This window comes from Chiloscyllium plagiosum, chromosome 10 (genome assembly GCF_004010195.1).
Source record: "Chiloscyllium plagiosum isolate BGI_BamShark_2017 chromosome 10, ASM401019v2, whole genome shotgun sequence".
Lineage (NCBI taxonomy): Eukaryota > Metazoa > Chordata > Chondrichthyes > Orectolobiformes > Hemiscylliidae > Chiloscyllium > Chiloscyllium plagiosum.
The window spans coordinates 40268993-40284279 of record NC_057719.1 but is presented as its reverse complement, the minus strand read 5'-3'; the positions used below and the strand labels follow the sequence as shown (position 1 = coordinate 40284279).

The 15287-nt window shown below is 40.9% G+C and overlaps 1 protein-coding gene across 1 annotated transcript in view; it reads right to left on the bottom strand.

Moving 5' to 3' along the window:
• Positions 1-15287, bottom strand: part of LOC122553554 (60 kDa lysophospholipase-like) — a 115708-nt gene that overhangs the window by 32896 nt on the left and 67525 nt on the right. The window contains exons 10-12 of the mRNA XM_043697527.1: positions 9895-10014; positions 7151-7246; positions 1250-1413 (exon numbers count right to left, since the gene is read on the bottom strand). Of these exons, the coding sequence (XP_043553462.1) occupies positions 1250-1413; positions 7151-7246; positions 9895-10014 (380 nt within the window). The remainder of the gene's footprint in view (positions 1-1249; positions 1414-7150; positions 7247-9894; positions 10015-15287) is intronic.

Below are 15287 nucleotides of genomic sequence, written 5' to 3'. Positions count from 1 at the left end.
CTGGGGCTGTTTTCCCTGGAGCGTCGGAGGCTGAGGGGTGACCTTATAGAGGTTTACAAAATTATGAGGGGCATGGATAGGATAAATAGACAAAGTCTTTTCCCTGGGGTGGGTGAGTCCAGAACTAGAGGGCATAGGTTTAGGGTGAGTGGGAAGATATAAAAGAGACCTAAGAGGCAACTTTTTCACATAGAGGGTAGTACGTGTATGGAATGAGCTGCCAGAGGAAGTGGAGGAGGCTGGTACAATTGCAACATTTAAGAGGCATTTTGATGGGTATATGAATAGGAAGAGTTTGGAGGGATTTGGGCCAGGTGCTAGCAGGTGTGACTAGATTAGGTTGAGGTATCTGGTCGGCATGGACGGGTTGGACCGAAGGGTCTGTTTCCACGCTGTACATCTCTATGACTCTATGACTCTAATTAATGATCTTTCCCAAAATTTCAGATGCTGTCAGACCTGCTGATTAGTCCCATCATTTTGGGACTAAATGATGGGACTAAGGGGGTTAGATAGGGTGGACAGTGAGGACCTTTTTCCTCACATGTTGATGGCTAGCATGAGGGGACATAGTTTTAAATTGAGGGGTGACAGATGTCAGAGGTAGTTTCTTTACTCAGAGAGTAGTAGGGACATGGAATGCACTGCCTGCAACAGTAGTAGACTCACCAACTTTAAGGACATTTAAATGATCATTAGATAAACATACGGATGAAAATGGAATAGTGTAGATTAGATAGGCTTCTGATTGGTTGCACAGATTAGTGAAACATCAAGAGCCGTAGGGCCTGTGCTCCACTACAATGTTCTATGTTCTATGTTGTATTTCCGGTAGAATATGAGAAGCTAATTTTATGTTCAAAATGAAACAACGACAAAGCAATTTCTTTCTTCTGAGGAGCCAAATGTCCTTTCATCATGGGCTCTTCAGGTATACAATTCCCAATATGGCCCTGCAGGCAATGGTGTAGACAAAAGATATGGAGAAGTCAGGTTATCTGAACTGAAGCAGTGAAGCAAGGTAAACTGCAGTACTCAATCTTTACACCATCCCCTATCACAAGCCACCTGATTTTCCCCTATCATCTTTAATAGCACTTATGCAAACATTCAAGAAAGATCTGTGCTGAATTCCTGAATTTAGTGAAGTGAGGGAATGAAATCCACAAATGCCCATCACACAATGAATTAGATTTCAATGATTGTGACTTGTAGTTTATTGTTTATTTGCCCCAAAAGTTAACTGTACCTGCGTTTCACTGCATTCTTCAGTGGAGTATTACCATTCTGATCTTTTGTATAAATAGTGGCTCCACGTTTCAGCAAGTATAATACAACTTCATAGTGTCCCTCATGAGTTGCCACATGTAATGGGGTTCGTCCATCATAATCCTCACCGGACAAGTTTCCACCCTGTAAAGAATTTGTTTTGAAGTTAAAGTGTCTGAGAAAACATGGATTGTAAATTTACCTTTGGAAAAATATTTGTTTCATTATTTTTGGTCTTTTTAATAGAATGTTAATGAATTCAATAGACAGTGGCAGAGAGCAACATTCTGAAAGAAGTTAGCTAAATCATCTCGACTGATCAGCAGAGCAAGGAAGACCCACCCACCGGGTGTCAAGGAACAGTAAACCCCAGACATTACATGACAGCATTGCTGGGACTGGACCCTTGACATGTGCAATACCAGGAATTATTACCAAAGCCCTGTTGTCTGTGGAGAAGGTGATGTTTGACCTTCTTGTACTTCTGCAATTCATGTGGCAAAGGGGCTCCAACATTGTGGTTAGGATATTACAAGTGGACTTGCAGGCAGGAATCTAAAAATAAGTATAACACCAAACTCTGATAGAATGACTCAATTCATCATGATTTGGATATTCACATTATGTTCGACTCCCAGCCTCCAGTCAACTTACAGCCTGGGGTGGCAACCTCCCTGCCTGGCATAGTGGCCTCCTGGCCCAGCTTCTTAGCGTAGCGGAGCTGTACCTGTGTGGCATCCTCTTGACCCAGGGTGACAGTCTGGAGTTATCTCCCAGGCCTCATGATCCTCAAGGTGAAGATCAGAGCAGTCTGGAGCCAAGGTCTCGTGCAGCCCGAAGGCAAGTGGTAGTGTGGTGTGGGTTGGAAGACTGCTGTTCTGGACTTTTATTTTTGCAATGCTAGAAATGTTATTTTTCAGTTTTCTAAGATCTTAGAACTAAAGAAGCTGTATCTTTGCACTTCAGATGGCGCTGTGAGTGATGATGTATAAACTTTTTGTTTGAGTATTATGAATTTATTCATTCATTCATTACATAACCATGGTGTTTCCATCCTTCCGTCCTCCTCTAACCAAAAAAGGAGAGACAGATTGAGAGAGGCTGGTAGGAAGTTTATTGTAGCCTATAGGATATTTCATCTGTTTGTAAAGATTGCATTGGAATTTAAACAACCAGTTTGTGCTGCTAGTTAGTAGAACGATGGGCTTACGTGAATACTGAGCTTCAGTGAGTAAGGTAAGCAAGGTAAAGGCAAGGTAAGATTCCTTCATCTTCCTAGTGTAAAGGGGCAGAGATGGCAGTTGGGGAAGTGGTGTGCTTTTTCTGGCAGATATGGGAAATCAGGAAGCAGTGTAGTGGCCCTGGTGACAATGTCTGCAGGAAGTGTGACTGGCTGCAGCTCCTCACAAATTGCATTGCTTGGTTGGAGCAGCAGTTGGACACATTGATGAGCAAATGGGGCAGGGAGTGTGATAGACACTAGTTATGGGAGGTGGTCAGACCACAGGTTCAGTCAGATTGATGGGTGACAACCAGGAGAGGCAGGCAGGTAGTTCAGGAGTCTCCTGTGGCTATCCCTCTCTCTAATAGGTATACAATTCTGGATATTATTTAGGGGGGAATAATAACTTCTCAGGGGAGTATAACAGCACCAGCCAGGCCTGTGGCACCACAACTGGCTCTGCTGCAGAGCACAGTCAAAGTACAAGGCAGCAATAACAGGAGGTGACTTGCTAGTTAGGGGCACAAACAGGCATTTCTGTGGCAGCGTTCAATTCTCCAGGATGGTGTGTTACCTCCCTGGTGCCAGGGACAAGAAAGTCTTGGAGCAGTTGCAAAAAATTCTTAAGGGGGAGGATGAGAAGCCAGGGGTTATTGTGCACAGTGGTACCAACAACATAGGTAGAAAGAGAGATGAGGTCCTGCGGAGTGAGTATTGGGAATTAGGAAAAGCAGGACCTCGAGGGTAGTGATCTCTGGGTTACTACCAGAGTCATGTGCTAGTGAGGCAAGGAATAGAAAGATCGGAGCAATAAATGTATGACTAAGGAGCTGGTGCAGGGGGCAGGGATTCAAGTTGTTGGATCACTGGGACCTCTACTGGGGCAGGGAGTGACTTGTATAAGAGGGACAGGTTGCACTTAAACTGGAAAGGAACCAACATCCTCAAAGGGAGCTTCGCTAGTGCTATTCAGGAGGGTTTTAACTAAAATGGCAGGGACTGGGAACCAGACCAGCAGGCCAGCAAGTAGATGGATTGAGAAGAAGGGAGTTATTAGGATCAGTAAGTCAAAGAAAGGACAGACAGAGGTAGGTAAATGAACTTGGCGATACTAAGGTGCTGAAGTATATTAATTTCAATGCAAGGAGTATTGTAGGTAAGGCCAATGAGCTTAGTCCCATATACTGATCTAGCAGGCTCTATGAAGATGTGGCTATTACAGAGCCCTGGTTGGGAGAGGGGCAGGACTGGCTGCTCAACGTTCCAGGGTGTTGTTGCTTTAGGCGAGATAGAGGGGAAGGTAAAACACGTGGGGGAGTTGCATTACTAATCAGGGAGAATGTCACATCTGCAATCAGAGATGACAAAGTGGGGGCCCCCTCCACTGAAGCAATATGGGTAAAGCTCAAACATAAGATGTGTGCAATCACTCTAATAGGCCCTCCAACAGTCACTGAGACATTGAGGAACAAATATGTCGGCAGATTATGGAAAATTGGAACAAAAACAGAGTTGTCATAGTGGGTGACTTTAATTTTGCCAATATTTACTCGGCCTCCTATAGAACAACAGGGGTAGAATTTATTAAGTACATCCAAGAGGGTTTCTTGAAGTAGTATCTGGAAAGTCCAACTAGAAAAGGCATTTTGTATTGGCTAATGAACCTGGCCAAGTGACTGATCTTTCAGTGGGAGAACAGTTTGGAAACAGTGATCACAACTCCTTATGTTTTAAGATAGCTATGAATAAGGAGAAGTCATGACCTTGTGGCAAGGTCCTAAATTGTGGGAGGGCAAATTGTGTCACTGTTAGGCAGGAGCAAGGAAGTGTTAATTGGCAAGAGTTGTTATCAGGCAAGTCCACATTTAACATGTGGGAATTGTTTAAAATCCTGAGAGTTCAGGATCAGCATGTTCCAGTAAGGAAGAAGGACAAGGATAGAAAGGTAAGCTTCCCTTGGATAATGAGGGAGGTTGAGAAATTTAGTCAAAAGAGAAAAGGAAGCATATGTCAGGTTTAGCAAGCTAAAATTGGACAGGGCCTGTGAGGAATATAAAGCAAGCAGGAAAGAACTCAAGTAGGGAATTAGGAGAGCAGGAAGTGACCATGAAATGACCTTGGCAAGTATGGTTAAAGAGAATCCCAAGGCATTCTATACATATATTAAAATCAAGTGAATAACTAGGGAAAAAGTAGGACCACTTTAAGGAGGAAGGAGGAAATATTGCTTGGAGGCAGAGGATTTGAGCAAGATCCAAACTGAATACTTTGCATCAATATTCACTCAGGAGAAGGATATGGAAAATAGTGAGATTAGTGTGGAGCATGCTAATATGTTGAGCCTTTGAAATCAAAAGAGAGCATTAAGAGCATTAAAGTTGGATGAGACCCCAAGACCCGATGGTATCTACTCCAAGTTATTGAGAGTGGCAAGAGAGAAGATTGCTCGTGCCTTGACCAAAATCTATTTATCCGCACTAGCCACTGCAGAGGTCCAGGAGGACTGATGAGTAGCTAATTTTGTTCCTTCTTTCAAGAAGGGAAATAGGGATGATCTAGGAAACTATAGAGTGGTGAGTCTCACATCAATGACTGGGAAGCTTTTGGACAGAGTTCTTAGGAACAGGATTTATGCACAGTTGGAAAAGCATGATCTAATTAGGGACAGTCAGCATGGCTTTGTGCAGGGCAGGTCATGTCTTAGTGATTTGATTGAATTTTTTGAGGAGGTGACAAAAGTGATCAATGAGGCTAGAGCAATGGATGTTGTCTATATGTACTTTTGTATGGCTTTTGACAAGGTCCTTCATGGTAGGCTCATCCAGAAGATTAAGACACATGGGATCCACAGTGATTTGGTCATATAGATTCAGAATTGACTTGCTCATAGAAGGCAAAGGGTACTGGTGAAAGGTTCTTTTTCTGGCTGGAGGTCCATGACTAGTAGCGTTTTGCAGGGATCTGTACAGAGACCTCTGCTATTTGTGAAACATAGCAATGGCTTGGATGAAAATTTAGATGGGTGGGTTAGTAAGTTTGCAGATGAAACAAAGATTGGTGGAGTTGTGGATACAGTAGAAAGTTGTCAAAGATACAATTGAACATAGATCAGTTGCAGATATGGGCAGAGAAACGTTAGATGGAGTGTAATCTGGTCAAGTGTGAGGTGCTGCAATTTGAGAGATCAAATGTAAAAGTAAAGCATACAGTTAATGGCAGAATTCTGAACAGCATTGATGTACAGAGGAATCTTGGGGTTCAAGTCCATAGTTCTCTGAAAGTGACCATGCAATTAAATAGTGTGGTAAAGGAGGCATATGGTATACTTGCCTTTATTGGTTGGGGAATTGAGTACAAGAGTCAGGATGTTATGTTGCAGCTTCATAAGACTTTGATTAGGCATTCAAATCTGATTGCCACAATACAGGAAGGACGTGGACGCTTTGGAGAAGGTGCAGAAGAGGTTTGCTTGGATCCAGTCTGTATTAGATGATATGAGCTATAATGGATGGCTAGAAAACTCAGGTTATTTTCTCTAGAACAGCAGGGGCTGAGAGGAGACTTGATAGAAGTGTATGAAGTTAAAAGATGCATTGATATGGTTAACTGTCAAACTTTTTCTCAGATTTGAAATTATGAGATGCATAGATATCATAGATGGTCAGAAACATTTTCTCAGATTTGGAATGTCTAATACTATGGGGCATGTATTTAAGGTGAGAGGAGGAAAAGTCAAAGGAGATGTGAGGGGCAAGTTCTTTTCACACAGAGAGTGGTAGGAGTCTGGAATGTGCTGCCAGGGATGGTGGCGGAGGCAGATATGATTGGGACATCTAAGAGACTTTTAGATAAGTACATGAATATGCAAGGAATAGAGCTATATGTACCAAGGGCAGACAGAATGGATCAGTTTAATTTGGCATCACAGTCAGCACAACATCCTGGACCGAAGGGCCGATTCCTGCGCTGTTTAGTTCATGTTCTATGATCTGTCATTAATAACGCATTTAACAATTTTTCTTCCACCTTAATTTACCTTATTATCGTGGACTTACTATTCAGAATACAGGTCAGCAACCTCAACAGCCTAACTGTTGAACAAAACAAAGAATTGCTGGAGATCAGAAACAAAAACAGATCTGCCAACATCTGTGGGGACAAAGCAGAGCTAATATTTTGGGTCCAGTGACCTTCATCAGTCTGATGTTTGAAGAAACACCTTGAAGTCTGGTCTGAGTTTATCAAACAGAAAAATACACACCTAAGAAAAAAAGAGCTCTAAATAAATTAATTCTTGTCCTGCCATTTAAATTGTCTGAACCATGTGGATGTTAGACAATGAAGATGACTAAATTGACAGAAAACTCAGTAATAACAAAGCTACCTAATGAGATTTTTTTGTTGTAAAACAAACATAATAAATGCTGAAAACACTGAGTCGGTCAAAAATCATTACTGAAGGAAATAAAAGGTATTAACAGTTCAGGATTGGAGCTGTCATCAAAACAATTTTCACAAATGGCCATGCTGGAATTCTCATTCACTGCTTTCTCCAAAGATGCTATCTGATGCTCTCAAATGTTTCCACTACTTGGTATTTTGTTTTGTAACTTCAACACCTATTGATTTTGATTGCTGCTTGTGTTTTCCTTTCTTTACCGTTTCCAGTATCTCCTGCAACGCATTGATATCACCGGCCTTTGCAGCTGCACAAGCCAAGGAAGGAGTTAAAACATCTCGGATATTCTCCAGTTCCTATTGTTTTAATAGAGGATAGAAACTTGTTATAAATAAAATCATTCATTAATCTTTGACTAGAAGCAAAATTTTAACATTAAACAAACTTTTTAGCAGCAAAATATTTTGGTATTCATCTGATGCAAAACCTCAATTTCTCTAGTCATCCAGCATTCTCTACACCTACCAGTCTTTCCTTTCACCCAAACAGGAATATAGAGTCTCTGGACTCTCATTATCTCATTTCTGAAGGCTTCCCATTTTCCAGTCGTCCCTTTACCAGTGAACATTTGCCCCCAATCAGCTTTTGGAAGTTCTCGCCTAATATCGTCAAAGTTAGCCTTCCTCCAATTTAGAACTTCAGCTTTTAGATCTGGTTTATCCTTTTCCATCACTATTTTAAAAGTAATAGAATTATGGTCGCTGACCCCAAAGTGCTCCCCCACTGACACCTCAGTCACCTGCTCTGCCTTATTTCCCAAGAGTAGGTCAAGTTTTGCACCTTCTCTAGTAGGTACATCCACATATTGAATCAGAAAATTTTCTTGTACACACTTGATAATTCCTCTCCAACTAAACCCTTAACACTATGGCAATCCCAGTTTATGTCTGGAAAGTTGGAAACCCCATCCATAACCACCTTATTATTCTTAGAGATAACTGAAATTTCCTTACAAATTTCTTTCTCAATTTCCCGCTGACTATTAGGGGGTCTATGATACAATCCCAATAAGTGATCATCCCTTTCTTATTTCTCAGTTCCACCCAAATAGCTTCCCTGGATGTATTTCTGGGAATATCCTCCCTCAGCACAGCTTATCAAAAATGCCACTCCCTCAGCACAGCTTATCAAAAACGCCACTCCCCCTCCTCTCTTGCCTCCCTTTCTGTCCTTCCTGTAGCATGTGTGTCCTGTAGCATTAAGCTGCCAGTCCAGTCCATCCTTGAGCCATGTTTCTGCAATTGCTATGATATCCCAGTCCCATGTTCCGAACCATGTCCTGAGTTCACCTGCCATCCCTGTTAGGCCTCTTGCATTGAGGTAAATGCAGTTTAATTTATCAATCCTACCTCATTCTCTGCTTTGTCTCTGCCTGTCCTGACTGTTTGATTCACTCCTTTTCCCACCTGTACCAGTCTCAGATTGATCTCTTTCCTCACTATCCCCCTGCCCCCCCACACCTTACTAGTTTAAATCCTCCCGAGTAGTTCTAGCAGATCTCCTTGCCAGTACATTTGTCCCTCCCAATTTAAGTGCAATCCATCCTTCTTGTATTGGTCACTTCTACCCCAGAGGAGATTCCAATGATCAAAAAATGTGAACCATTCTACCATGCATCAGCTCCTCAGCCACGCATTCATCTGCTCTCTACTCCAATTCCTACTCTCACTAGCTTGTAGCACCGGGAGTAATTCAAGTATTACTACCCTTGAGGATCTCCTTTTTAAATTCCTGCCTAATTTTCTGCATTCTCCCTTCAGATTATCATCCTTTTCTTTTCCTTTGTCACTGATTACTATAGGAAGGATGTTGTGAAACTTGAAAGGGTTCAGAAGGTTAAGGATGTTGCCAGGGTTGGACTATTTGAGCTACAGGGAGAGGTTGAACAGGCTGGGGATGTTTTCCCTGGAGCGTCGGAGGCTGAGGGGTGACCTTATAGAGGGTTATAAAATCATGAGGGGTATGGATAGGGTAAATAGACAAAGTCTTTTCCCTAGGGTGGGGGAGTCCAGAACTAGAGGGCATAGGTCTAGGGTGAGAGGGGAAAGATATAAAAGGGACCTAAGGGGCAACCTTTTCATGCAGAGTGTGGTGCATGTATGGAATGAGCTGTCAAAGGAAGTGGTGGATGATGGTACAATTGCAGCATTTAAAAGGCATATGGATGGGTATATGAGTAGGAAGGGTTTAGAGGGATATGGGCCAAGTGCTGGCAAATGTCACTAGATGAGGTTAAGGTATCTGGTCGGTATCGACGAGTTGGACGAAAGGGTCTGCTTCCCTGCTGTACATCTCTGTGACTCTATGAATCTCCCTGTTTCTCACATTGCAAGCATGATGGTGGGTGCCATTTAGTTTTGGGGGATGATGATTCGTGTGAACCCCATCATCTTTCCATTTACATTCTGATTTGCTCCATGACTGGAAGGTTTATATAGTCTATCCAACTTAAAGCCATTTGAGGCCCCCTTAAAACCCTCATCCATATTGTTCTAGAAGCAACTATCAACTCATCAGCTATGTCTCCATTTAGTAGAGTTGCCAGCCTATGATTAACAAGGGCCTCACTGTCAGTGGAACTTCTGCTCTTCTTTCCTTGATCCTGGAGAAGGTCCACTATTGGTCAGTTAAATGCTGAATTAGCTCTTGAAACTTCCAGAGGAAGTATTGGATGCAGGTACAATTACAATTTTTAAAAAACCGATGGGTCTGTTTCTTGTGCTGTAAGACTCTATGTGCAAAGTGGCAACACAGGGCTCTCACCATCTCTCCAACTGGTTCTCCTCGGTCAAATACTACCTATTAACTTCCTGATCATAAAATTTTTGCACAAAAGCATGACAGTCTTTAAAGCGATTGAAAATATTTATCATAAGTTTAACAGAAATTATATGGTAAATTCTATAACTATGGGACAATAAAACTTTTGAAGTATAAAGTTTACCTCTTTGCAGCTGACATTGACAAACTTGGTAATAGCTTGAATAAATCGATTGTCTTTAAGAGAGATCTTTTCACTCCCAAGTGTTGTGCTCATTTCTCCTCTCAGATTTTCATACAGCATCTCAGACAAAGCAAAACAAATTTCAATAGTTCAACATTGCAAAATCACAACATGCACGACCATGTAACAGCATCTGCTCAAATGATGGGTAAATATATTTAAGTTATATTTCATCAACAGCAATAAAATATTATCAAATGGATTCCAAGTCTGTAACATTTGAAACAAGATAAAAATATCAGGTCAAAATATGCTGAAAAAAATGAACAGCAGGTGAACAATGAATACCCTACTCGATGTGCAAATTAGTGAAGCACCTTACTGAAGTAGAGGTACCCTATAAATCAACTGCTACTCGAGTGAGCTTGCTGAAAATAATACCTTGCCCTTAACCTCTCTGTGAGATTCATGAAATTGCTGCATTTGCCCATTCAACTCAGCATAGAAAAGAAAAATCTAACTTTTAAAAGAGCTTTAAATACCCCTTGAAATCTAATCAAGTCTTCTTGCCCAGAAATCAAACAAACAAAACTCGAATTTCATTCCTTTTGTGGTGAACTATTGGATTTTGTAAAATGTTAAATCTTAATTTGTCAACATTTTCTTATTTCTTCTTTCAGCCATTTTTTTCTCTCAGTTTAATACTATTTTTGTTTGTTTTTCTTTGACAGTTCCTGACTTGACATTGATTTGACAAACATTAGTGCATTTTCTGTTTCAGTGCTTCCCCTGTTTTACCCTTAATAATTAAATCTAAATCCATAAGGAAAAGCAGCAAATTGATCTAGGTTTTGTCCCTAACAAATTGAATGAAATACTTGTCTTTTAAATTAAACTTTCTGTTCCATGGTAAGGTAGTAAAACGAAATAAAAGCTTTAAAAAGACAAAGATAGTGTTGGCGAATAAGAGACATTAGTATTTGGATCAATGTAAGAAACTGTCTAAATGAGATAGAGCAGGAGTAATGTTGTTCTATAATTCGACAAGCATTTTTACCTGAAAAGTTGACTACAAGTACTTCACATGATGGAAAAGTAAAGAAAAGATGATGTGGAAGTGCTGATATTGGACAGGGATGGACAAAGTTAAAAATCACTTAACACCAGGTTATAGTCCAACTGGTTTATTTGGAAGTGCAAGCTTTCAGACCACTGCTCCTTCATCAGGTAGCTAGTGAGGCAGGATCATAGGACACAGAATTTATAGAAAAAGTTCAAAGTGTCATACAACTGATGCGATGTATTGAACAAACCTAGATTGCTGTGAAGTCTTTAATCCCTTAGAATGGATTGTATGTTTTGATTCATTAAGACGTAAATCCCAGAACTTCTTTCAAGTCACATTCCCAAGATAACAAGGTTTTATTAAAAAAAGGTGACAGCTCAGCTCAAACAATGCATTAAAGATGTGAGGTTAGAGTCTATCTGTATTCCAACCTTGAGTCAGACCAGTTTTATTTCCAAAGTAGGAACTCAAAATGTCACATGGACTGACTGCCTACAGATTGTGTGCTATTTGAACAAAATTGAATATATCTGCAAATATAAATCTGCAAATACAAATTCAGCCCACAGATTTATATTTGTGTGCGCAAACATGTGAGGGAGAGGGAGGGGGGAGGGGAGAGGGAATGCACAGGTGTAACAGGGTATATGCCTGTGAGAAGGTGTGTGTGTGTGTCTGTCTGTCTGTCTGAGAGACAGCATTAGTAAGAGAGAGTATCGACATGAGGGTGTGAGTGTGATCATGTGTAACATTATGGGTGTATGTGTGTGTGTATTGTTATGAAGTTGGAGACATGTACTGCACCTTTAAGGGAGCTGAAATTTCTGGCTGGCATGGACTATGCTGAAAGATTTAAAAGTGTAACATTTGGATGAAACAAATTCAAATTTGGCCAATCAGTTTAAATTATGCCCCAGATACCAAATTCCAATCGAATTTGAATTTTACTGTTTTGGATGACATCAAATCAATGAAATGCTCTGATGTTTTGCAGTATAAAATCAGACATTTTGAACAGTTGGGGGAGAACAGCAAAGAGCTGCCAAGCATGAACATAACAGCCAGCAGAATAGCTCTCTGAAAGGTACCTGTCCTTGAGAAATTTGTGCAGCAGAACATCAAAGCGAACCTAGAGAAATCTACAGAGAGAGTTTGATATCCAGAGGCGACAATTGGGTTTGCAAGTGATTTGCCATAAATTTAAGAGGGAATTTATTGGACCAATATTGTAGAGTGAGAGGTAGAAATAGGTTTAGGAGAAAGCAGTTATAAATAGTTGTTGTTTATTGTTCTCTTTTGGACTTAAAGAATAAAATTGTTAAATTTTTTCTTTAAATATTGGTATTTGGGATAGTTCTTTGTGTCTCGAAATTTAACCAATTGTGGCATAAGGTGAGCTTTTCTGTGTGGCTGGTTTAAATTCACAGAAGAGTTTACCCCGTGTTGTAACAGTACAGTGTAGTGGGGTCGTCTGTCGTGAACCCAAATCCCGGTTGAGGCCATCCTCATGGGTATCAGACTTGGTAACTCTGCGTTGTTACTTCTTCTTTGAACTGATTATGTTTCCAGTGACTTTTGTTGTTTTCAATCCACAAGAATATTATTTTGGCAAATTGAAGGAAGGTTATCAAAGAACTGGAAAAAGTTTAAAATTGAATTTTATTCTTCTTTAACTGGGATTTTTAAAATGTTTGTTGTTCCAAAAACAAGTTGAAAATGTGTCAGGATAATTGTACGTAATCCCAGGGTGCTGTTTCAAACCTTACGCAGGATAATAAATTTACTCCAAAATAATTATTTATTAAAAATATTTATTTATTGATTTTTAGCAGACAACACTACACCTAGTCTAGGAGTTCATGGAGGTTGGTAATCTCACCTATTGAAATTTCCTGATTATGTATCTTCAGCTTTCATTTGTGTTTATAGAGAACACTGTTCAGAAATGTCAAGTAATGTGGAAATGAGAACTGGCAACTGGATAAGGAGATTACAGATCCAAAAATGGGTTATCTGAAATTCACACAGTTATCCTATGTAAAGTCATGCAGAAGCTGACACTCTGATACTGAGACTTCAACTGCAATCCTCTATTGGTCAGTACATTGAATATAGGAGTTGGGAAGTCATGTTGAGGCTGTACAGGACATTGGTTAGGTCACTTTTGGAATACTGTGTGCAATTCTGCTCTCCCTGCTGTAGGAAGGATGTTGTTAAACTTGAAAGGGTTCCGAAAAGATTTAGAAGGATGTTGCCAGGGTTGGACGGTTTGCGCTATCAGGAGACACTGAGTAGTGGAGCATCAGAAGCTGAGGGATGACCTTATTGAAGTTTATAAAATCATGAGGGACATGGATAGGGTGAATTGACAAGGTCCTTTCCCCGGGGTGGAGGCTGTCAAAAACTAGATGGCATAGATTTAAGGTGAGAAGGGAAAGATATGAAGGAGACCTAAGAGGCAATTTTTTCATGCAGAGGGTAGTGAGTATAGGGAATGAGCTGCTCAAGGAAGTGGTGGAGACTGGTTAAATTACAACATTTAAAAAGGCAGCTGGATGGGTATATAAATAGGAAGGGTTTAGAGGAATACAGGTCAAATGCTGGCAAAAGGGACTAGATTTATTTCGAAAATCTGGTTGATAGAAGGTTATTTTTCTGTGCTATACATCTCTATGTCTCAATATTCAATTGCTCTCTCAATGATCTTCCCTCCATCATCAGGCCATAAGTGGGGGTGTTCACTAATGTTTGCACTAGTGTGACACTGTTCATGATTCCTCAGATACTTAGGCAGTCCATATCCAAATGCAGCAAGACCTGGACAATAGTAAAACTTAGGCTAATAAGTGGCAAGTAACATTTACACCACGCAGGTGCCAGGCAACATTCATCTTCAATAAGAATGAATCAAATTCTCAATACCAACATCCTGGGTTACTATTGCCTAGAAACTCAGCTGGACCAGCCACATAAATACTGTGGCTACAAGGCAGGTAATTCTTGTGTTATCAGTAATTGAGTAGCATGGTTTCAGTTTACTTGAGGGGTTCAAACAGGTTTACTGACAGCTTAAACTGCAATTTGTAGTGAGCAATAACAACCTTTTTCCAGCATTTTTCTTGCTGGACTGCATACGCCTCGTTCAGAGGCGAACACACATTCTCCACAGCCTAGAAGGAAAAGGGTAACAGATACATGGGAATGCCACCACCTAGAAGTTCCTCTCTCAGCTGCTCATTATTCTGATTTGAAACTATATCAACATTCCTTCATTGTTGCTCGGTCAAAATCCTGGAACTTCGTCCCTAATAGCACTGTAGATGTAAATTATCCCCAGGACTGCAGTGATTCGAGAAGCCAACCCACCACTATATAACCTTTCAATTAGGCAAAGGCAATAAATACTGACATAACCAGCAATGCCTACATCACTTGAATGAATAAAAAAAGTGCATCCTCCAGTGTTGAGGCATAAACATATACAACCAGTACAAATAGGAACATAGAACATTAAAAACAAAAGAATAAGATACCTGAGGGGCACCAGTATCCTTGGTGGGAGGTTTGCTAGTGCTCTTGGGGGGGGGTTTAAACTAACTCTGCAGGGGCATGGGAACCCAGACTGTAGCTTTAGGGTGCTGGACCTGGAGTGTAGGGAGGTTAGGAACGTGGCATCAATTTCAAAGGAGGATGCCTGTAAACAGGAAAGTGGCTTGAAGTGTGTATACTTCAATGCAAGAAGTATACGAAATAAGGTAGGTGAACTTGCAGCGTGGGTTGGTACCTGGGACTTCGATGTTGTGGCTATTACGGAGACATGGCTAGAACAGGGACAGGATTGGCTGGTGCAGGTTCCAGGATTTAAATGTTTTAAGAGGGGGAGAGGTGGGGGTAAAAGAGGGGGAGGTGTGGCATTGCTTGTCAAAGATAGTATTACAGCGGTGGAAAGGACGATGGATGAGGACTTGCCATCCGAGGTAGTTTGGGCTGAGGTTAGGAATAGGAAAGGTGAGGTCACCCTGTAAGGAGTCTTTTACAGGCCTCCTAATAGTCCTAGAAACGTAGAAGAAACGATTGCGAGGATGATTCAAGAGAAGAGGGAAAGTAATAGGGTGGTTGTTATGGGGGACTTTAACTTTCCTGATATTGATTGGGAAAGCTATAGCTCAAGTTCGTTAGATGGGTCAGTGTTTGTTCAAGGTGTGCAGGAGAGTTTCCTGACACAATATGTAGACAGGCCAACAAGAGGTGAGGCCATACTGGATTTGGTTCTGGGTAACGAACCAGGCCAGGTGTAAGAATTAGAGGTAGGTGAGCACTTTGGAGA